Genomic DNA, 23,085 nt, shown 5'->3' with positions numbered 1-23,085 from the left:
GAAGGAGGGTACTAAAGGCACAACAACCCCGCAATTTTCTAATTCACATCTCACACTCTCGTCTCTAGCGCGATATATATGTCAGTACAACATGTTGGCTAGCTCTTGAAACTAGATTTAAGTTTGATTGGCTTTTTAGAAAACTCTCTTAATATAAACTTAACTAATGTACGTATTGGAATTTATTTTTCATTAAAAAAAACAAATAACATAATACATAAAAATTATAAGGGATGCAACGGGCTGCCTAATCGCTAACAAGCGATCTCTTCCAGGCAACGCTAGTAAGAGAAAAAAAGAAATATAAGTGCAAGAAGGGCGTAACCAAATCTTATTAAAAAAATTAATAAAACAAACTAAAGGAAATACAAGAATTACAAAAGACACGATTGATCAGGATAGGATATGGTTAAGAAATGTTTATGTAGAAGAGTTTTAAAAGATGTTAGGGGGTAGCCAATCGTATGGAGCCTATTTTATGGTGTAATAGCAGCTCCTTACAAACATTGTGTAGAACAAAAAACTTGGCGATTAAAAAGAATGGCGGGGAGTTTATTGCCAGTTCTTCTCTTCCGTTCTACGCCCTTGATTTGAGAACTGGCAGTAAATGTAAAATTAGAAGCATTTCATATATGTATATTTATTTTTTGACGTTCATAAGTGTTCATTTTGTTACCTATATGAATAAATGATTTTGAATGGCGGAGATCATAAATGAATTGCCTAAGGATGAGCTGTGAGATGGAATTTCCAATAAGCATGTATTAGAGGAGCGTAACAGTTATAAGGGCCTGAGAATTTGAAATGATTCAACAAGTTATCGAATGTAACATGCGTAAATAAATGTTAAGACTCTTCGCTTATGTTACGGTTCGTAAACGTTACGGCTACCCGCGCGTGAAATTGGGTTACGTCTTGGAGTAAGGTACTTGACCGTTTGTCTAGTAAACAGAGTCATAATGAGCGTAACACACGGTCATTTTGCGCTAACTCCCTTCGCTACATAATAATTAATTTCTGCGGAACTATTAAAATAAATCATTATGATACAGACTCATTAGTTTTTTGTCTATGAAAAGTCTGTGTCTAATCCACATTAAGTAATCTCACAATAAAAAAATGTAAAGCAATGATACTTGTAGGTGTATTACGTAAAAATTGATAAATATAATCTTTGCAATATGCACTAGAAATATTCTTTGATATAATCCGATAATGATTATATATATATGATAACGTTTACATATACAAAGTAATATAATATGTCATACACAAAATGAAGAAACGGCAAGTGTGCAAATTGTGTTTGGTATGGATACACACTGTATGTGTTTCGTGTATTTTTTGTAACAGGCAAATAGCCTAACACACGCCATCGACTTTTGGGTCTAAGACATGTCGGTGTCCTCAAGATGTTTTCCACCTCAGTACAAGCGTTAATTGCGCTCAGCATAGGTGCCCAGGCTTGATTCGAACTCAGGGTTTGCACAAAAGCCGAAAGAACTACACGAAGAAGAAGATATGCGGCTTCAGCATGCGAATCTCATCCGTGACGTTTCATTCCCAGACCCTCAGACCAATGAATCGGATTATGTGAAAACATCCGCTTGTACGGTGAAGGAAAACATGAGGAAACCGGCATGTCAAGAACTACGTGTCAATACGTAAATGTCATTAAGGGTTGTAACGCCACTAGATTAAACTCAAACTCAAAATAAATTTATTCATATAGGTAAACAAGCACACTTATGAACGTCAGAAAAGAAGTTAAGTTAATTCTAAATGCACATTTATTACCAGTCCGCAAGTCAAGGGCGTAGAGAGGGCAAGAAGAACTGGCAAGAAACCACTCTTTTTAATCGCTAAGTTTTACTCCCCGTTTACGTTACCGTTACCAATATTGGTAAGTCGGTTACTAAGTCTGACAGGAGCTCAAACTTAATAACGTAAAAAAATATTTGTATGGAAAATCTTACATAGCGGGGCTTGATACTTTAAGATTTAATACGTCGTTCTTCAAAGACGGAACAACATCAAAACATCTTAAGACTCAGAAATGTGTATGCCACATTACAGTATACCATTTTGCTAATAAATAGTGTTATGCTTGTGTTAAAACATAACACGGACTGATTGGAATTTCTCCTATTGTAGCTCCATTTCCCACAACCACAACTATCACTAAACCCTAGAAAGTTATTAACCACTAAACATTGTATATATTACGTATTCCATCTTTGGCTATATCTTTAGTATAATTGTTTTTTATTATAGATATTTATATACTTTTTACTGCATATATTACGAAAGAAATAAATGCAGTAAAAAGTATTATAGAACGCCTTTTATTAAATTAATAAGATCAATACGAGAAAATGCTGTCAGCTAATAAAATCCGTTAAATCAATTTATTGAAGTGAAACTTCTTTAGGCGCATGAGGGTTTTTACAGAACGTCAATAAGATGTGCAGCGTTTTTGTCGAAGAAAAGGGAGAGATCGATTGAGAGAGAGTGAGAAGGGCGAATTACCATATAGAAACATAAAATTTCGTAAAGAGAATTTATGTTATATGTATCTTATATTTTATGCAAAATAATTTATTGAAATCTCAAATGACGAATTGTAAATTAAAATGCCACGGGTTTTTAAACAGGCGGGTTTAAGATTTCTTATCGATGTTTTCTTTCAGCGTAAGAGTGTTTAATGCGCACATAGACAAGTTGGTGACATAGACATCATTGGTGCACAGCTGGGGATCGAACCTACAAAATCGAAATAAAAAATATTTTTTTGTTTCTGACGAAGACTCGGCTATCGTTGAGATAATGAGGACAGTAAATATTAACAGTGTACACAGTACGTGTGCTGTTTCACAATAAGATTAAGTAGATTTTATAATGATAATTTAAGTGGCCTAAACAGAGAACAGACTTAGGCGCGAAACACACAGAAAAGCCGTAAGGTGAAGGCGCGGCGCAGGCATCTTGCCGCTTCAAAACGCGTCAATACAAAATGTACGTAAGCTGCACATTGTTAATTTTACTCAAGCGGCGTAGCACAGGCACGTCACCAATATCTTCGGTGTCTCTGCACATTAATGAGTTGCAGCAAAGCGAGCGCATCTTCGCCATCTGAAGAGGAAGACAGTCTATCTCGATAAAGTCAGCCTGCGTTAATGACTCTTTGTGCCGTCTCTTCGCCTCTTTGATATAATTTAAGGCGCATCTGTGCCTTATTGTTCCACGCCGGCTCTGCGCCTGCGCACCTTACGCATTTTCTCTATGTTTCGCGCCTTAAGAAGTATTTCTCGTTACCTATGAGCGTTTTGATGTTCCGCGATGTTCGTACGCCTAAAAATAGGATAGCGTGTTTTTTTTAAACAACAGGGGTAAACGGACACGAGGCTTACCTGACGCTAAGTGTCCGCCCAATGCCCATGGACACTAACTTTGCAGCTCGCAAGCGACCTTTTTAGAATTGGTACGCTCTTTTCTTGAAGGTACTTAAGTCGAATAAAGGTCTACAGAATAAAGGAAACCGGCTTGCCTTTTGGCGTCTGTCAGGCATAGGAGTCTGATCACCTATTTTCGTATTAGATTGACAAATGATCATGAAACAGATAAAGAAATATGAGGCCCAGAATTAAAAAGATTGTAGCGCTTTTGTTTTTTTTAGTTAAAACTAAAAGTCAACACATTCCAACCGTCAAAAAAATATCATATTGACTTGTACTTGAGTATATACTTGACGAAACAGCCATAAAATTCGTGTTTACAGGAATGTTTTAACAGGATTTTAATACGGGATTCAGGGAAACCTGCGCGCGCGGCTCCGTCCATAAATCATTATTAATCACCCTTTGTACCCTCAGAATAGATGTAGCGAGAAATGCAGTAAATGCACTTCGTGACTTCGCGTGTTTTAATATAATAGTTAATTACTTTTTAGCGAGATGACAGCGGGTATAATTTAAAAGCTATTATGTATTTTTTCAATATCGCAAAATAGTTTCTTTTTGACGTTATACTTGTTTTGACGCGTTAGGGAAAAACGAAGAGAGTAAATTTTGACGATATTTTTACGCGCGTACACCGTCACAAAAATCCGACACCCTGAAGTTAGTTATAGTCAACATTTTAGTTTTCTATTGTTAGTGTCGTTTTTTCTACAAACGTAGAATACAATTTTTGAAAATATTTTTATTTTGTTACGCCAAAGAAGTATAACTTCTAACGCGTGTTCATAAGTACACACACGTTTTTTTGTTGTTTCATTATCGCACAATTATTTTTTTGCCTTTTGTTGTTTTGCTATCGCAAATTTTTTGTTGTTTTTTTTTCATTTCGCTATCGCAAAATTTTTGTTTTTTGGTTCCAACTCGTCATTGTTAGACGTTCTTTAAACATGCGAAACTATATAGATATAAAAATTAAATTAGTTCCTTGCGTTTGTAAGTAATTTTTGGTTAATGAATAACCAAAAATTCTGTAAATTTTTCTTCAAACTATGATTGTTGTAACGTTTTAATATAGGATTGGCGTTTTAATGCCAGCAAGAAACAATTTACAATAAAAGCCAGACCATCTTGAAGCACTTGGAAATCCCTGAAAACTGCTGATGATGCTCCTGATACTGTTCTGCGCATGTCACAAATTGTTGCCAACATTAAACACAGGGTGGTACACCCTTTATATCGAAACCTCTATAGTAGGGACAGCAAAAACAACTCTGTATAGTTTTTATCAGACTTAAACACGTATTACAAAAGTTTTATGTAAAATGAGGTCCGGTAAAATGTAAATAATAATTTTTCATATATAATTATTATTATTAGCTTCATAATCTGAAGGTTTTTAGAATAAAATCTAATTCAATTCAAAAACTCTGCCTCAAAGGCATATAGAACAAAACAAACTATAATTTTTCGCCTGTTTTATATGTTTACATGGACAGAATCGCTGGCTAGTATTCATTACTATTGCAATAATTATATTAAATACTAGCTGATCCGGCAATCGTTGTTTTGCCATGTATATTATTTCTAGGAAACATTTTTTTAGTTCAATAAAAATAACTGTCTACTATACTACAAAATAGGGGTTGTTCGTAGAGGGGTGAACATTTAGGGTTGTATGTATTTTTTAATACCACATAATAAAAATAAAAAAATTATCCAAATATATTTTTTTTTAGGGTAGACACCCCTTATCATTTAATGGCTTGAAAGATAGATAGTAGCCGATTCTTAGACTTACTGAATATGCATAAAAAAATTATAAGAATCGGTCGAGCATATTATATATTAGATACTAAATAATAATTGCTAACTAGTGGTGTATATATACGTATTTAATAAATACCCTAGCTAAACAAAAAATTATGTTGCCGACAGTATATATTTTTCTTAAGGTCATTCACCGGAAATAAGGCAAAGGACGTATTCCCCTTTTGTTTATGACATATGTATGGTTCAGTGGTGACTGACGAGTTAAGACCCAAGAGGTGTTAAAAGAATAAATTTTTACTTCACATATAACAACTGTTGGCAATTGTGATCTAATTTATGGAAAATTTGACTAGATATTTGGTCAATCGAATAAAATTCCTATTGTTTATATAGATAGATGATTTTTAAATAAGAAATATGTATGTTTATATATCTATTGTGTATTTATTACGTTAGTAATATATAGAGCCTGTCATTAAGAGTCCTTTAGTAATTATTATATTTAAGAAAAATAAGTATAATTATTATCTACCTATACACTGTTTAATAATAAACTTAAATAATAATGATAAAGGGTCACACGAGGTCAGTGTATTGCATAAATTATTTAACACGTTTTTGACAATATGCAAATTACGTCAAACGGAAATAGCAAGTAGTGCTTTTATTTGAATATCGAGCAGTTTTTACGGTTGAGTTTAGCAAATGTAGGTAGAACAAACGTTAGAAATAACTGCCGATAAAAACATAGGTTTTTACCAAATGATAAGAATATCTGAGCGATATTTCATTTAGTAATAAAAGTTTAACAGTAATAAAACACGCAAATGATTTTCGTTACATATTTAAATATCGTAGTCAGATTCGAAAATTTGATCTGCAACGAGGAAAAATTTCTTGCAAGATTAGATGAAAACATCAAAATAAACACAAGATAATAATACTAAGAAAGATTGAATAATGTTTAAAAATAAACCAAGAATATGTCAACATAATCCTAATAATGAGATAATTCAGATCAAAAGCGGCAACTGCCAACACCCAGGCCGCTCCAATTCTATTACAAATTTGGGTCAATTTTCGTTGATGTGTTCTCTAAAAGTGTGCAATAATTTTAGAGCAACAACTACTACATAATAATAATAATAATTCTAATTTCAAATGTGTATTAACATAAAAATTAATTCCGACTAACCTGTAAATGTATGGGCACTTTTTTTACTGGTGCGTTGGTCATTTTTAATCTATTTCACTGTCACAAAACACGATTGTTTATTTATAAAATATGTGTAGGCGGAATTTTGTAGGTAGCCGAAATAATTTATACGCCCGCTAACATACAAAATCCGTTATGAACTGAAGTTCGCTCGCTGCTCTATTGCTCAATGCTCACGTTGATGTACTCTGTGCAGGTTTTTCTTATCACTAATTGAATGAACTTCTCTACGCGCATGCGTATAGAACTTAAGTTGATTGGTTGGCGGAGTAAGGTGACATGGGAACTAACTATAAGTTTTACTATAGGCTACAGGCAACGGTATTTTGTCGTAGTTTCGACAATACTCACTAGATGGCAGTAAACTCAAGTATTGTTTTAGATATTCTTTTCATTGTATTATATAAAACAACTGCTGTTAAATTCTGTAGAAATCTAAAAATTTAAATTACAATTTTAGGAATATTTACTATCTATCCACTTAAAGATAGGACTAACAAAAGTATTACGTAATTCCTATATCGCTTCATAGATGGCGCTTAAATAAAGAAATAGAAAACGTCGATTATTGCGACAGGGGAACGTACTATTTCGTCCCCGGTCCCGGCGAAGACCCGACCAAAACATTCAATCGAACGCGCCTACATGACGTGGTGATATATTTCGCGCTTTTCCAATGTAAAATTTTCTAAAAGACTATATTTTTGATCGGAACGATTAAGTGAAGCGCCTGTGAATACACGATTGCGACCCGATGCCTACGTTTCATCTGAAACCAGGATTAACCGTGAGCATTATGCTTTATTTATTTGCATTATGTTTTTCGTCGTAAAAATAGAGATCGCACAACTGCTATGTCTGCGAAGGGAAAGCCCTTTGTATATATGAAAAATATAAAACGTTAATAATTTCAATTAATTTTACGCAACCTACGTGTATTCTTCAATAAATTATATACTTTAAGAACTAGCTATTATTATCTTTATATGAAGAGCCTACTCGATACAGTTTTTGATTTACTAATGAAATTTAATAACTAGCCACTTGGTTCGGCTTTGCACAGCCAAATTTTTTTTGTAAATAATAATATTGCATTTTAACGGGTTTTTTTTTTTTAATTTGGTCTAGTAGTTTTTGCGGTATATACTTTATACGTATAATATACTTTTATTTTTTTAGTACCTACAAATAGATTACAATTTTAAGTCATAACTATGGATTTTCTAATTTCAATTCAAATTTGTCGATTTGTTTCGAGTTTAGATGATGGAGAGAGACACCTTCAAACAACCGTTGGTTATTGTATATATATATTCTCCTATATACTACACAATATAGCTTTATTATTGTTACAATCAGTTATTATATAGATAAGATATCCAAGTTAAAAGCTTTCTATCAGTTAATATAAATTATATCAAAATGTATCATGACTTTAATAAATGAATGTAACAAGTTATTCAAAGGTTCGCATGGATTTTTTTTCTTGATATATACAAGAGCTCTCCCGGCCTAGGAATATTTAAAAGCCTTTAATACTTGATGGTGATTTTTTTATGTAATAGGAAACGGGCAGGAGGTTCACCTGATGTAAATTGATACCGCCGCCCATGGACACATTGCCAGAAGGCTCGCAAGTGCGTTGCTGGCCTTTTAAAAATTGGTACGCTCTTTTCTTGAAGGACCCTGAGTCGAATTGGTTCGGAAATACTTCAATGGGTAGCTGGTTCCACATAGTGGTGGTGCGTGGCAAAAACCGCCGTAATGTGATGCGGTATACACGGAATGTCGGCTAAACTTTAAAATATTATAGTTCGACACATAAATTAGTGAACCTACAGAAATCAGAAACCTCAGCGCGCGAGGTGCGATCCGTTTCACAATTTGACGGTTTTACTTCGATAGATTACAATCTACCGTATAATAATACGTTAAATTGTAAGCAGTGCGTTGCGGTTCACAATCTTTCGACAGTTCAAAATCTCGCGAGATAGATTACAATCTAACGGTGTTTACAATTTTACGGTGACATATAGATTATATTTCAAGTTTAACGAAACCAAAGACAATTAAATTAATTGCCTATGATTAAACTAACACAGCGAAACAATACTCACCGGTGCATTATTATCTCAGGTTCATTAAAAGATAAAAGTACTTCAAGTAAAAAAAATTAGTTGTTAAATAAGCTTGTCTGAAAACTAAACTGTAAGGAAAAATTTCAACTAACAGAATATTAAAACGTTTAGCAATTTCAGCATACAAAATGCAATTGTGGACTAGCTTAAAGCTTTTAAGTTTAACTATTACGCTGAGATAATGTTGATTTAAATATGGAATAAGTAACAAAAAATATTGTAATTTGTATTAATTTGTTTTGTTTTTATTTTATTTATAATAAATAATTGTGTAAGTATATTGCTACACAGCTGGTTCGTAAAATAAAATTCTCACTATGTTTGGAGCTTGGGACACATGATTGTTGTTTTTTTTATACAACAAAAACTAAACGCTCACCTGATGTTAAGTGTTACTGCCATCCATGGACACTCACAATGCCAGAGCGCTCGCGGATGCTTTGCCGGCCTTTAAGAATTGGTACGGTCTTTTATGAAGGACAGTAAGTCTTTTATAAAGGCACTAGTTTATTATTATTATTTTAAAGGACCGAGATCCAGAGAGGTTGCATCCCTTAGCGCCTTACGGCTAAATATTATGCAGTTAATTTCATTTTTACTTTATACATCCTAATATGTGATTGAAAATACCAGTTGTGTTACAATCCCAGTCTTGGCCAATTCCTTTAATGTAACCAGCAACACTTAAAAAATAATAGAAATTCAATAATATAATAATAATAAAAGTAATATTTAATAATACGTTATAAGAAATATATTATATAACTGAACTTGGATTTAAGCGCCAAAGATCAGACTTAAATAAAATCAGTGGCGGCCTTAGAGGGTGGCGAACAAGCCCGGGGCCTCACGCAAGTCGCAACGACCCAACCAAATTTAAAAAAATATAGATTTTTCTAACTTAAAAAAAAAAAAACTTTTGATTTCGATCCTTAATTACGTATTAAGGAACATAACGGTTTAAATAAAGTTAGATAGCTAATTCAATTACTCAAAACATAATTGAAAAATTTATTATGCAGTACTCGTACTTGAATATCGCGCCTCCAAATACTTGAAGATGGGTTTTTTTAATCGCACAGCTTGGGCGTCGGGGCATAATGCTCTGCTCCTCTATCGCTCGGGGCATCCCCGTTTTTAATTTTATTCGTTAACTCTTGTCACCTTGGAATTATTTTGCGTGCAGTATGAGTTACAACATCGTAATAATATTAATATTTGTACAACTCCAACCACACATCTGATCACATACTTTTTACGAAAGACAAAGGGCCTCGCAATGAGTAAGGCCGCCTCTGAATAAATAATATAATTTTAATAAATTTATCCAATAAAGATTATATACAAAAACGTGTTGTTTTTTGTATGTACAAACTTAATATTTCCAGCACGCAGCGCGTAATCAGTATTGTAATCTATTTATCTGCCCTTGAATGTCGAAGATCAATACGTACTGCCAATGTTCTAACCCCTAATGGTATTGGTATAATCACCTAAATAAATTAATTACCGTTTCAATAACACTTGGGGCAGTCTAAAAACCCACATCTATACACGAAATGTATAGTTCTCTCAATAAATATGGTAGTTTTGGATCTATTAGTTCAAAAGCTCAATATTGAATCTTCGGCTGCTATTGGAAGTTACGAGGCTCTCTCTCACTCACTTGATGTTAAGAAACTGACAGACAGAGCCATTGACAGATCGCCCAGCGTTGTCTGCCTGTTAAGAATTGGTACATTCTTTTTCTGATAAGTCAGTACTTCTTTATCATATCCAGTGGACTCTCGATAACTTGACTTGTTTATTTCAATTTTAGATACTTTGATTTTTTCCGGTCCTTCGACTTCTAGATAGATAAAAAAAAAATAACTGTTAATTGGTACCCTTAGTAATTTTAAGTTGAAGGAATAGTATCTCTATGATTTTATGATCACAGACCTGTCCAGTCTTCTTTCAAACGTTAATAATAGTCATGTTAATGTTTGATAACATCTTGACAATGATAGACTGAATTCGCTCACTCATAAAAGATGACGGACTTCTGTTCGAAATAAAATTTGTGAGTGCATACTCGTAGTTGAATATAGGAGCAGTGTTGGCCTAGTGGCTTCAGCGTGCGACTCTCAACCCTGAGGTCGTAGGTTCGATCCCCGTCTGTGCACCAATGGACATTCTTTCTATGTGCGCATTTAATATTCGCTCGAACGGTGAAGGAAAACATCGTGAGGAAACCAGCTTGCCTTAGACCTAAAAAGTCGACGTCATGCGTCAGGCACCGAAGGCTGATCACCTACTTGCCTATACAAATGATCATGAAACAGATACAGAAATCTGAGGCCCAGACCTAAAAAGGTTGTAGCACCATTGATTTTATAATTTAATTTAATTTTTAATACATAATAATAATATTGAAACAATAAATCACGAATATCGATCAAACTCTTATTTACTTGAGTCTCCTCTCCCCCTAGTGGTTATTTAAACGCTCATTATTTTGGTAATTTAAAGTTTATCTCTGGTTCCTTAAACTTCAAATTATCGAGAGTCGACTGTATATTTTATAAATTTACGGAATTGTCTTCACCAATAAAAGGATTGAGGTTTAAATCCATCCAGACGGCTCACCCTGGAAAAAATACGAAACAGACGAAGAATATTGCGTACTTACGTACGATGCGTTGTTTTATGTTGAAACTGTACTTTTACAGCAAATCTACTCGTACCACGGATTGGATATAGAACTCGGACGGAAGATATTTCCGAAATAACGATGACGTTATTCCGGAATTTCGTCCGAGATGGGCTCTTCCCCATAATAAAATTATTTTGCGAGTCACGCCTACGCACGCATTCGGATGGAGTTTATTGTTTTAAACTGTTTAGTATTAATTAATGCGCTAATAAATACTGAATCCGAGTATAATATATACTTGTTATAAAATTAACTAAAGATATTTTAGGCTTATTTTGAAAGTGCTGTTTTAAGATCAGAAGAGCTTGAGATTTGGGAGCCTCCAACTTCGATTTGAGTGTCATCTATGCTGTTTTGTTTATGTTGTTGTAATTGTTTTACAGATAATGAACATTTTTATTTATTCTGTTCATCGTGTGTATTTTCAAGCTAAATACTTAACAGTAGGGAATAACAATAAGAGTCGGTTTCAGTGCTTATAGCAATGTCAACGCACTGTTCTGTTCTTTTTAACTAAAGCAGTGTTCTGTTAATTACAAGTAACTGAAACATTGTAAGTGTTTCTGAACAATGTCACTTTAAATTGAGCCATTGTAATTGCGTTGTTTTAACATAAACACTTTTATTCGTCATAGAGACGTCCGTCGTTCCACAACTAAGCGTTTCTTAAGGCAATTTTGCCGCGCACCACCACTATGTAGAACCAGCTGCCCTCTAAAGTATTTCCGAATCAATTTGACATCAAGAAAAAGCATCCGCATTGAGAGTGTCCAGGGGCGTATCACTAAACATCGTTTGCTCCGTTCAAAAAAAAGAGATGACGGAGAACGTGACAATTGCGTAGGTTAAAGAATTAATCAGGATGTTATTAATCTTTCAGATGGCGCGGTATAAGAAGACTGGTTTTATGGATGAGGACTCCGGCAGCGTCAGCTCCATACAACTCAACGAAGGTGTCCGGTCGGATGGCACACACATACGATATCACACAGTAAGTAGCTTTACCTTTAATTTTCTTCTTCTTCTTGAAGTGCCTCTCCACTACTGGAGGTTGGCGGTCAGCTCGTCATACTCCTTATTTTTCGCCAAGCGCATCAGCTGTTCTACGCTGGCCACTCCCGTCCATTCTCTAATATTGCGGAGCCACGACTTCCTCCTTCTGCCAGCGCGTCTTTTCCCCTCGACCTTGCCCATCATGATTACTTGAAGAAGTCGGTACCGTTCGTGTCGAAACACATGTCCCAAGTAACTTATCTTCTTCGAGTTCTTGGAATCGTTTGGCGCGCCGTAGAACTTCTTCGTTCGTGACTATGGACCCAGCGTATCCTCAGCATTCTTTGGTAACACCACATTTCAAAGGCGTCAAGTTTCTTAATGGTTGCCTCCTTCACGGTCTTTAATTTTAAGAACTAATTTAAGTTAAGGATTCGTAGAAGAACCCAAGTCACTGACAGGAAAATGAGCGTAAAAACTTGATGGCCGATGGGGCAATAAAGTCCTGGAAAAGAGGATGAGGCCAAAGCGTTGGATGGCCTCCCACTAGGTGGACAGATAACCTGGTGAGGGTGGACGGAAAGGGAGGCGGACGGACTGTATATTTAAGGTAGAGACTTTTGTCCAGCAGTGGGCGTCAACAGGCTATAAGGAAGTTGAGGTATCTTTCCTATTTGGCTTTACTAAGTATGTCCGATAAACTCTGATATGCAACTCTTCATGAAACCAGCCTTTATATTATTGACGTATCTATTTAAAGGTGGGTTTGGGTATGAGTGAGGTTTCTTAGGTGTGCAGCCTATTGCGAATCAGAAAACCGCCATTCTGAGATCTAAGATCCCCCTATTCTCGCCTATGACTAGGTCAAACTCAAACTCAAAATAACTGTTCCTCATGTAACTTCGTTGTGGGTAAAATTAGAAGCCTGAATATTCAGTTTCCAAGCAAGAATTATATAAACACAGTATACTTCAAATTTCATTTAATTACCAGTATAATTTAAAAAATTTAGTCCAATTTCTGAGTTTTGTCACTAACTGACTTACCGATAACTTCTAGCAGATGGCCAAGTCAATGTATTTATTTTAAACATAAAATATTTGTAACATTTATATAGTCAGTGTATGTTAGGTTACCTAACTACGTAATACCTTAAGGCAGAAGGTCCATTGAGACCCTTTATTCAGTCCCTATAAATTGACCGACTTGGTATTACATAGATCTCACAACTTTGCAGCAGAACTGAGACTAGATTTTTTACAAATTATGTTTTCGATGGCATACCAATGTACCGAACATTGTTATAATCGCATATATAACATTGTTATAATAATACCATCCGTATCACCTCGACGTCCGTCGTTCCACAACTGAGCGTTTTTAAGGCAGTTTTTGCCGCGCACCATAACTGTGTGGAACCAGCTGCCCACTGAAGTATTTCCGAACCAATTCGACTTAGGGTCCTTCAAGAAAAGAGCGTACCAATTCTTGAAAGGCACTTGCGAGAATTCTGTCAATCCATGGGCGGTATCACTTAACATCAGGTGAGCCTTCTGCACGTTTGCCTCATATTATATAAAAAATAGGCCTATTATGGCGAAGTACGTAGCAAAGAAAGTCTAAATGCGAATTTTCTTCAAGATTGGCTGTAGAAATATCAAAGAAAACTAATTACTTACTTCCTTATCAATGTGATTAATGAATAGTCACGAAAACGTATCCCCATCTACCATAAGCTTTAAATCGACGAACAAAATTGGAAGGAGTGTTCACAAAGTGATGTTTATTGCTTGAACCAAATCGATAACGCCTCGGCGACGCGATTCAATTACTTTTCCATCAGGCGTTATAACTCTTAACAACCCATAAAATTCTCTTTTATTTATTAAAATTGTAAAATGTTCTATCTATACTATACTTGCATTATAGTATTTTTAATGCAGTGTTGGCCTAGTGGCTTAATCGTGTGACTTTCATCCCTATAGTTCGATCCCCGGCCGTGCACCAATAGACTTTCTTTCTGTCGCATTTGACATTTGCTCGAACGGTGAAGGAAAACATCGTCAGGAAACCGGCTTGCTTTAGACCCAAAAAATTAGTGTCATGCACAGGAGGCTAATCACCTACTTGCCTATTAGATTGACAAATGAGCATAAAACATATACCTATTGCGGTTGTAGCACCGTTTTTTTAAAATATTGTACATATTCATGCCTCTATTGTGAACGCAAATAAAATGTAATTCAATGAATTAAGTTAAACTTCTTTGAGTATGTAAAGGTGAATTTATTTCTTTATTAAAAATTTTGACGTATCAAGTGCAGCCTTGCGATTCTGTCACTCACTTTTCGAACTCACACAGCGGTGTATACATATATATTGCAAAAACAACCTTGGCGTATAAAGTAATAAATAGAAAACTCAAATATAGTCTGAGGGTAAAGAGCATTTATTTGCAAATTTCTAGCTTTCTTCGTAATTTAATGCTTTTAAAAAAAGAGTAAGAGATGTATTGCTTCCTGATGCGTTCCATGTTTAAGCGTGTGATTGAAAGCCTTGAAATCGTGTCTTCGCCGTATACCCATCCACGATTCCCACCGATAAAGCAGCACAAATTTGACATTGGATCCGCATATTTTAACCTTGAGTGCCATCAACATCCGTCACTGCCAAACAGGCCAGAGGAGATTCAACCCGGATTTGTTTAAAGACGTTCCAGCTGATAAATCGCCTTCAAGTGTCCTATACGTCTTCTATCCTTTACTTTACCCACGTTTACTCGAGTAAACAGAAGACAGACACAGAAGTATAACAAGTAAAAAGGGATTTTACATAATTATATGTGATGTCACATGGAAATATACTAAGAACAAAGCAATGGACTAAGTTCTTGAACAAATATTAGTTGCTAACAAGTGCAAGACACGACAGGCGACTTGGATATTTTTATGCAAATATTCTGTATACATTGTGGCTATGTGTATAGATGTTGTCTAGCTAGTAAGATAAAAAAAAGTTGATAAGACAACAAATACATACAAAATAAAAATGTACCTTCCCGGAACCCCTCCACTAACACTTGAACTTTATGATATGGTATTAAAGTTCAAATTGACTTTTAAGTATTATTACGAATATTTTGTATGGGAATATAGAAAAGTGTTGTTTTTAGACTTTTTCTCTCAATTTCTTTTATTTTTCTCTCCGTAAGAACCATTCTCGTACTTCAAGGAATATTATAAAAAAAGAATTGGCCAAATTGGTCCAGGCGTTGTTGAGTTATGCGCTTACCAACACATTTTGCGATTCATTTTTATATTATAGATTATTAGAATAACTATATTATTTGGTATTGTCGACTTCAAACATATAGCAAGCGATAGCGACGCAATACAAAATAACATATTACGGATTAATTAATACACAATAAATGCGCAGAAAATTCCCCTGAAGTTGGTTCACTGGTACGCCAAGATCCTCTGCTGAACATTTTCAAGAAAGTTCTAACCGCTAGCGTAATAAAATAAACAATAACGTAACTATACCACCTGTTTAATTTTAATAAACTTCGAGATTTTCGAAGAGAATTACACGTTGTATATCCCACTAATGTCCAAAGGCCTCCTCTCTTAGGCGAGAGGGAATTGTCTGTAGTCCCCACTTTAGCCCAATGCGTATTGGAGACTTCACATTCATCCATAGAACATAATACCTCTTGGGCAGGGGTCCTCTTGGGTCGGGGGCCCGTGGCATTTTGCCAGCCCTGCCACCCTATTGTTACGCCACTGGCTACAAACCTTGGCCTTGGCCACAGGTTCTACCTGTTTCTTTGTCTAAGTCTCTCTTATGGGTTTGCATTTGGGTCTAAGTTTTCTTAGTTGTACGACGGAGTATTAAATGCGAATAACTAAAGGTCCATTGGTGCACAACCCGGATTCGGACCTACGAATTCTCTCATGAGCGTCACATGCTCAAGCTACTAGGTCACTGCTCTTTACGTAGCATAATTCAGGCCTTCTGAAGCTATTAGTACAAAGTGTTTAAAAATCAAATGTTTTATCTTACGTTAGTTATTTGTTAAAATGTTGTGCTTAACGCCTAGTGATTAAATAGGTCAAAGAAGATACAATTATCTGTGTATTCAGGTGTTCAAATTGGCAGTATATGCTGTAGTACCTAGCTAGTTGGCTTTGTAAATATTATCCGTTATATTAGACAAAATTTTCCACGCTTATGTAAAATAAGATTGTCAATGTTTGTAAGAAGATATGTGTAACCCTGGCAGCATTTCCTCCCTGTATTGGGATTATTCGTTGAGGGAGGAAAGCACCAGCTCTGGGGTCATTTATTTATTTATTTACACTTCATTTCCATAATACTAGACCAGTGCAGATAGCCTTTAAAATAAATAAAAAGTGAAAAAAATTACAGTAGGATGAAACCCATTAGAAAAGGAGGGGAATATGATCAAAATGAAAGGAAAAATAAATTACGGTCGATCTGAGGTCGGGAAGGGGTGGGGGGGGGGGGGAGGTTTAAGGGTAAAAAACGGTTTATCTCGATTTCCGGCAAAACTAAAAGTCCTATCGAAGAAAGTTAAATGGCAAAGTTGGAGGTAATAAAAAGATCTAAAACTTTTGTATTCACACATTTTTCACATAACCTCAAAATTTTTGTGAAAAATTCAAAAAACCAACTTTTTGGTTTTTTACTTCTATCTTTTACAAAAATTTATTTTTTTATACGAAATTTGGTGAAAACTTACCTTATTATGTCCCAAATACACTGTAATTTATTTGATTAAAAATATTTATTTGTTCACCTTATTTTGTATTAATATCGAAAAAACACCCTAATTTTCAATCGAAAATTCTGACGTCAAAATTTCAGCTTTTTTCAAAAAGTTGGTGTGCTTTCAGTTCGTTGAAATCTCTACTTTCCTATGGTAAAAAAATATATATATATTACCATAGTAAATCTTCTCAGAAAACGCAAAAAATCGTATGCAGTAACGCCCAGACCTGTCATCCCCTTCCTTACTTCTCTATGAAATGCGAAAATTTTAGCCCATCTAAAGGCTAATTTTTTTTTTTAGGTCACTCAGGTATATATAAGTTATCTTAAAATAGTAATAAATAGGCATCTGATTATAATTTAAAGAAGATTCATAGAGAAGTATGGAAGGGGATGACGGGTCTGGGCGTTACTGCATACGATTTTTTGCATTTTCTGAGAAGATTTACTATGGTAATATATATATATTTTTTTACCATAGGAAAGTAAAGATTTCAACGAACTGAAAGCACACCAACTTTTTGAAAAAAGCTGAAATTTTGACGTCAGAATTTTCGATTGAAAATTAGGGTGTTTTTTCGATATAAATTCAAAATAAGGTGAAAAAATAAACATTTTTAATCAAATAAATTACAGCGTATTTGGGACATAGAAAGGTATGTTTTCACTAAATTTCGTTAAAAAAAAAATATTTTTGTAAAAGATAAAAATTAAAAACCAAAAACTTGGTTTTTTGAATTTTTCACATAAATTTTGAGGTTATGTGAAAAATGTGTGAATACAAAAGTTTTAGATCTTTTTATTACCTAAAACTTTGCAATTTAACTTTCTTCGATATGACTTTTAGTTTTGCCGGAAATCGAGATAAACCGTTTTTTACCCTTAAAACTCCCCCCCCCCCTACCCCTTCCCGACCTCAGATCGACCGTAATTTATTTTTCCTTTCATTTTGATCATATTCCCCTCCTTTTCTAATGGGTTTCATCCTACTGTAATTTTTTTTGGTTTCAAAAATTATCGGCACTGGTCTATACACATAATTATACATATAGAAAAAAAAACAAAAAGTAAGTAGGTTACATAAGTTATTAGGCAACGGGCGGCCTTATCGCTAACAAGCGATTTCTTCCAGGCAACCCTAGTATAGTACGATAAAAAAAGAAACACCTACAGAGGGTAAAGTACAAGAGATGCATAATTAATTAACAAAAAGATACTAAAATTAAATAAAATAAAATCTAAAGAAAAGGTATAAATAATAGTATGTTTAAACAGACATGTAAAAGCTCAGCCTAAGGTTAATTGACTCACAATTAATATATAAAAGTAGTATTTAACGAGGCTGAAAAAAGATGATCAATAAATAATAGTTTAAAAAAACTAGAACACACGCTTTTAAAGCACATCAAACTAAAAAGTGAAAAATAATTCCTAATTTAGGCTGAAAATGGTAATGAACAAAAAATACTGGTATTATTGTGAAAAAGCGTGGGTTGCTCGATAGACGAAAAATATGGCACAGAGTGTTCTAGTTTTTTTAAACTATTATTTATTTTTTATTTTTTAGTTAATTATTTTTTATTTTTTTTCATTTTTTTTGTCGGATTTTTGCATTGTCATCGATCTTTGACAGGTGCGCAAAGTTTGAATTAAATCTGTCCGTAAAAAGTGGGTCAAAATCGAGTCCGAAGGAGTCGGTTACATACATACATACAGGTGAAGCTAATATAAAGCGTGTAAAAAGGAGATTTTTAAATAAATTTAAAGATTGAGCTCGTCTGATATGAATATTATCATTTACATTTAATTTTGTATACTATTTTCTTTGCTTTTCTTTCATGGACGAATAACTAAGACTTTGTGCTAACATTGCGTTGTATATAACCAACGTTGAAAAGTTACAATACAGCGAGAAATGCTACCATCGTTAAAGGTATGGCAGTGTAATAGTATCAGAGATCAAAATTTAAATTTGTTTTAATTTTCTATTTATCAATTTTCAATTATTATGTACGTAGGTGAAGAACATTGAAAAGTTAATCATTTTTTTATAATTTAATAACAAAAACATATATTAAACATCATTAAGCCAATGTTCTTTTATACTCCTTTAAATTTTGTAACTTTCCAGTATTTCTTTAATTATGTTAGCATTAATCCGAAATGAAGACATTTCTATTTTACCGACATTTAAATAATGTTTACAAAGATTATGTCATTACAGTTTTATTAGTCAACTAATATAATAATACATAGTAATCTGTGATACATAGATCACATCTGTTACGTGATGTCACGAATTAATTGTATATCTCCATTGTCTTAATATAATTGTTTTATTTGTTACGAGCTACGTGTTTGCGTAAGATTTGGATATTTTTTTATAGTACAAGGGGCAACAGGCAAGCGTCTCACCTGATGTTATGGCCGATTTACATTATCTTAGTGTTTAGGAGAGTGCTTTAGTACAACTTGAAAGGCAAGTTCTTTAGCGTAGCGTTTACTAAAGCAAGTAGCGTTTACATGTTTCAACTAAAGTACTATCCTAAAGCACTCTTCTAAACACTAAGATAATGTAAATCGGCCTTTAGTGCGAGCGTTTCGGCCTTTTAAGAATTGGTACCCTCTTTTCTACACTGGTTCGGAAATACTTCATTGGGAAGCGGGGCATTTAAAACAGTGATATTATGTAAGAAATGGGTTTTACAAAATTTCCGAACCGCTTCAATTCAAATTCAAAAATTATTTATTCATAAAGGTTACAAAATATACACTTATGAACTTCAAAGAAATAAATATATACATATATAAAATGCTTCTAATTTTGCATTTACAAGTTTACATTTACAGTTCTAAAATCAAGGGCGTAGAACGGATGAGAAGAACTGGCAATAAACTCTCCGCCACTCTTTTTAATCGCCAAGTTTTTTGTTTTATACAATGTTTGTAAGGAGCTGCAACCATTACACCATGTTCCACATGACATCTTAAGTAATTAACAATAATAAAATAAATTATTAACAAAAATTTGTCCTCTATCAGCTGGAGGCATGGTGAAATAGGAGCACGCACTTACATTCTCGTGGGAACAACACGCAAATATATAGTCGATGTAGAGGACGCTTAGTAGTACTTGCTCAATCTAAACCTGTGATGCTGCTGTTTCAGATAATATGAAACAGAAAGGTAGTTCATTTATGGCTAGCGAAGTACATATACATATAACTTTAATATTAAGCTAAAGAATTTGATGAACGAGGATGATTCCTAGCTCGTCGCTCGAAAAAATCAGCAGTGATCTGCTGTTTTGATTTTTTTGAATTTGTGTTAGTGCATTTATCGAGGACAGCTTTGACCGAGGGAATCCGCAGGGCACAGCTAGTATTATAATACAGCATTTTATTGCATGTACCAACTTTGCAGGGCGGGAATATTTTGGTTATAAACACATTCATTATGACTAATTCAGCCTATAATCTATATCCACTCTTTGAACGAAAGTACTATGTCTCTTTCTGTCAAATTGTGCTTACGCTAGGATGAAAAGAGACAGCGTACTAGCGTTTTAATAGTGAAAAAAATTATTGAAATCGGTTGTTTTTTAGTTGATTTGTAAAAAATACAAGTATGTATTCATAATAAAAAAAAATAACTATTTTAGCTTTATCTTTTTATCATAATTAAAATTTTAATTAAGTAAACTTTAAAAACATAATAATAAAATAATATACATTGAAATAAATAACTAAACTTAACATAAACTAAGATATGTTATTTAAAGGAAGGACTTTAGGCAAGGTTCCGAAGATACTAGCAGCGTTCACCCTTTGAATCGCTAGACTAATTCTTTGTCCGAGGTAGCTGCCAGATCTTCGGTCTCCTGTGATGTCGACTAACCTTTTTGAAATTTCTTTAAAAAGCCTTAAAGCGCTAGGACTCCACGAACCAAGGGTCTCGACACCGAATGGGACAAAATCATATTCGAAGCCTTTTTATCATTGTATAATGTGACAGTTGACATATTTCGAAATTACGCTGGGCTGTACTTTACGATAAAATATTTCAACGGTCGTTAAAAGATTCTTAACAAAGGACCTTCTGTCTTATCTCGTGGTTAATCTGGGTTTAAAAAGGTCAACGTATTGTGTTAACGGCCCTTTAACTTTGAGCGCTCATACTCAGACTTATAATAACGTACCTAATCGTTTTTTAAATTTCAAATTTTCACAACTGATCTGATTAAGTTATTTAGATAAATAATCGTATACAAATAGATATATAAGTATGTATTCACAATAGAATATTTTTTGTTTTTATGTATAACAATCAAATATATAGTATTAAATTGTTTCTTAACCTACATAGTAATAAGAAAAATAATTAAAAATAATTAAAATCAAATTTAAAATGTACCTTGACAGCTGGAAGCAATGCTTCGCTGTATTGCGATACTTATTCGTTGCGCGAGGAAAGCACCAGCTCTGTGGTCGCCGGTACTATCTACCAGACGCCAATTTAAACCCCAAATCTTAATACAGCAATGAAATGCTGCCAGCATTAGGTACACTGCAAAAGGCACCAAACTTTTTAAATTTGTGTTAATTTTCTATGTCATTTTTAATTATTATTATTGCTATGTTGGTTTTGAATATTGTAAATACCGTATATTTGTGTGTTAGAAATAAATATAAATTATTTTTATACAAATTATAAAGAGGGTAGACAAAAAAAGCCCGGAACCGCGCGGTATATTATAAAAAAAATAGCACTTTAGTTTGACAACTGACTCACAGATTTTATTTCATAATCTATAATCAGCTCTATACTATTAACAAAAATAACATGAAGCAATAGTTTCCTTTTGAGTTTAAAGTGCGGAAGTGTGACGCCATTGTGACGCACAGTATCCAAATATCGCCGAATGTAGACCTCTCTTAATTGACGTCATTGAACTACTAAACAACAAGTATTATTATTAATTACTGGGCATTTCAAAGTATGTTTAAGTGTCTATACACCACTCAGAGTGGTTCAGATTTACATTATTCTCTCGTTAAATTAAGAAGTGGTGACCAATAATTAATTGCTGAGATTTAAAACTACATATTTTTGATCTGTATAAATAAAATTAATTTGAGGATTTATACTTGTAACAATGTTCCACCAGAATATAGAATACTAGTAGACTCGGCCAAGCGTTGCTGTGGCTAAGATTTTTGTTATATAACATAGAAGTAAACTATTCAAGTGAAACGGCAGGAGAACACCAATCCACCATGCTTTTTTGGTGGTTATGCCATTAAATTGTAGCTTATGTGAAACGTTGGTAATTATTTGGATGAGGATCAATACCATGGTACGAATAAAGAGCTTTTTCTAGCGGTGGTATTTTAATAACAAAAAAATTAATAAAAGGACGCTTATTGTGACGTAACTATAAAAGATAGAGACATGCTGTCGCGACATTTTGTATAGATGGTGATGTGTCCTAAAAAATTTTGATACATCATTTTGTTCTATCATTAATAGTTTTCGCAGCGCACACGATTGAAGGAAGTTTTTTGTTTATTTTTTTACACCTTGGGTTAGATTATTCAAGTTTAAGTAAGCATCCCTAATTTTTTTGAATATGAAACATAGCCTATGTCACTCAGGAATAGTGTAGCTTGCCAACGGTGAAAGAATTTTTGAAATCGGTCCAGTAGTTTCGGAGCCTATTCATTTTAAACAAACAAAAAATCAAACCTTTCCTCTTTATAATATTAAATATAGTATAGATTTTTCAACTATTTAAATTATCGAACGAAATTACGTAATTTTCTATGACCTATCATTAATTGTCACCTTTTATGAACATAAACACAACTGATTGAAAGATACAGCATGTGTATGTAAATAGAGACAGAAAAACTACTCTCAAAATGTGAAATATGGTTGTTTAATTTCAGCTTACGAATCACCTTGTATGTGTTTTTTATCTCATTTTAACTTCATATTATGCGCCGCCGCTATTATATCGCT

General features: G+C 33.9%; 2 protein-coding genes across 3 annotated transcripts in view; one reads left to right on the top strand and one right to left on the bottom strand.

The window, feature by feature from the left end:
* LOC125059048 (dihydropyrimidinase) overlaps positions 1-6,648 on the bottom strand; it is a 50,764-nt gene extending 44,116 nt beyond the window's left edge. For both annotated transcript variants that reach the window (XM_047663230.1, XM_047663233.1), the window contains exon 1: positions 6,424-6,648. In XM_047663230.1, coding sequence (XP_047519186.1) covers positions 6,424-6,465 — 42 coding nt within the window. In that variant the 5' untranslated portion in view covers positions 6,466-6,648. The remainder of the gene's footprint in view (positions 1-6,423) is intronic.
* Positions 6,649-7,047: 399 nt separating this feature from the next.
* LOC125059170 (endothelin-converting enzyme homolog) overlaps positions 7,048-23,085 on the top strand; it is a 51,219-nt gene continuing 35,181 nt past the window's right edge. Inside the window, exons 1-2 of the mRNA XM_047663459.1 lie at positions 7,048-7,231; positions 12,158-12,268. Coding sequence (XP_047519415.1) covers positions 7,199-7,231; positions 12,158-12,268 — 144 coding nt within the window. The 5' untranslated portion in view covers positions 7,048-7,198. The remainder of the gene's footprint in view (positions 7,232-12,157; positions 12,269-23,085) is intronic.

This window comes from Pieris napi, chromosome 19 (genome assembly GCF_905475465.1).
Source record: "Pieris napi chromosome 19, ilPieNapi1.2, whole genome shotgun sequence".
Taxonomy (NCBI): domain Eukaryota; kingdom Metazoa; phylum Arthropoda; class Insecta; order Lepidoptera; family Pieridae; genus Pieris; species Pieris napi.
This window is presented reverse-complemented; position numbering and strand designations above follow the sequence as displayed.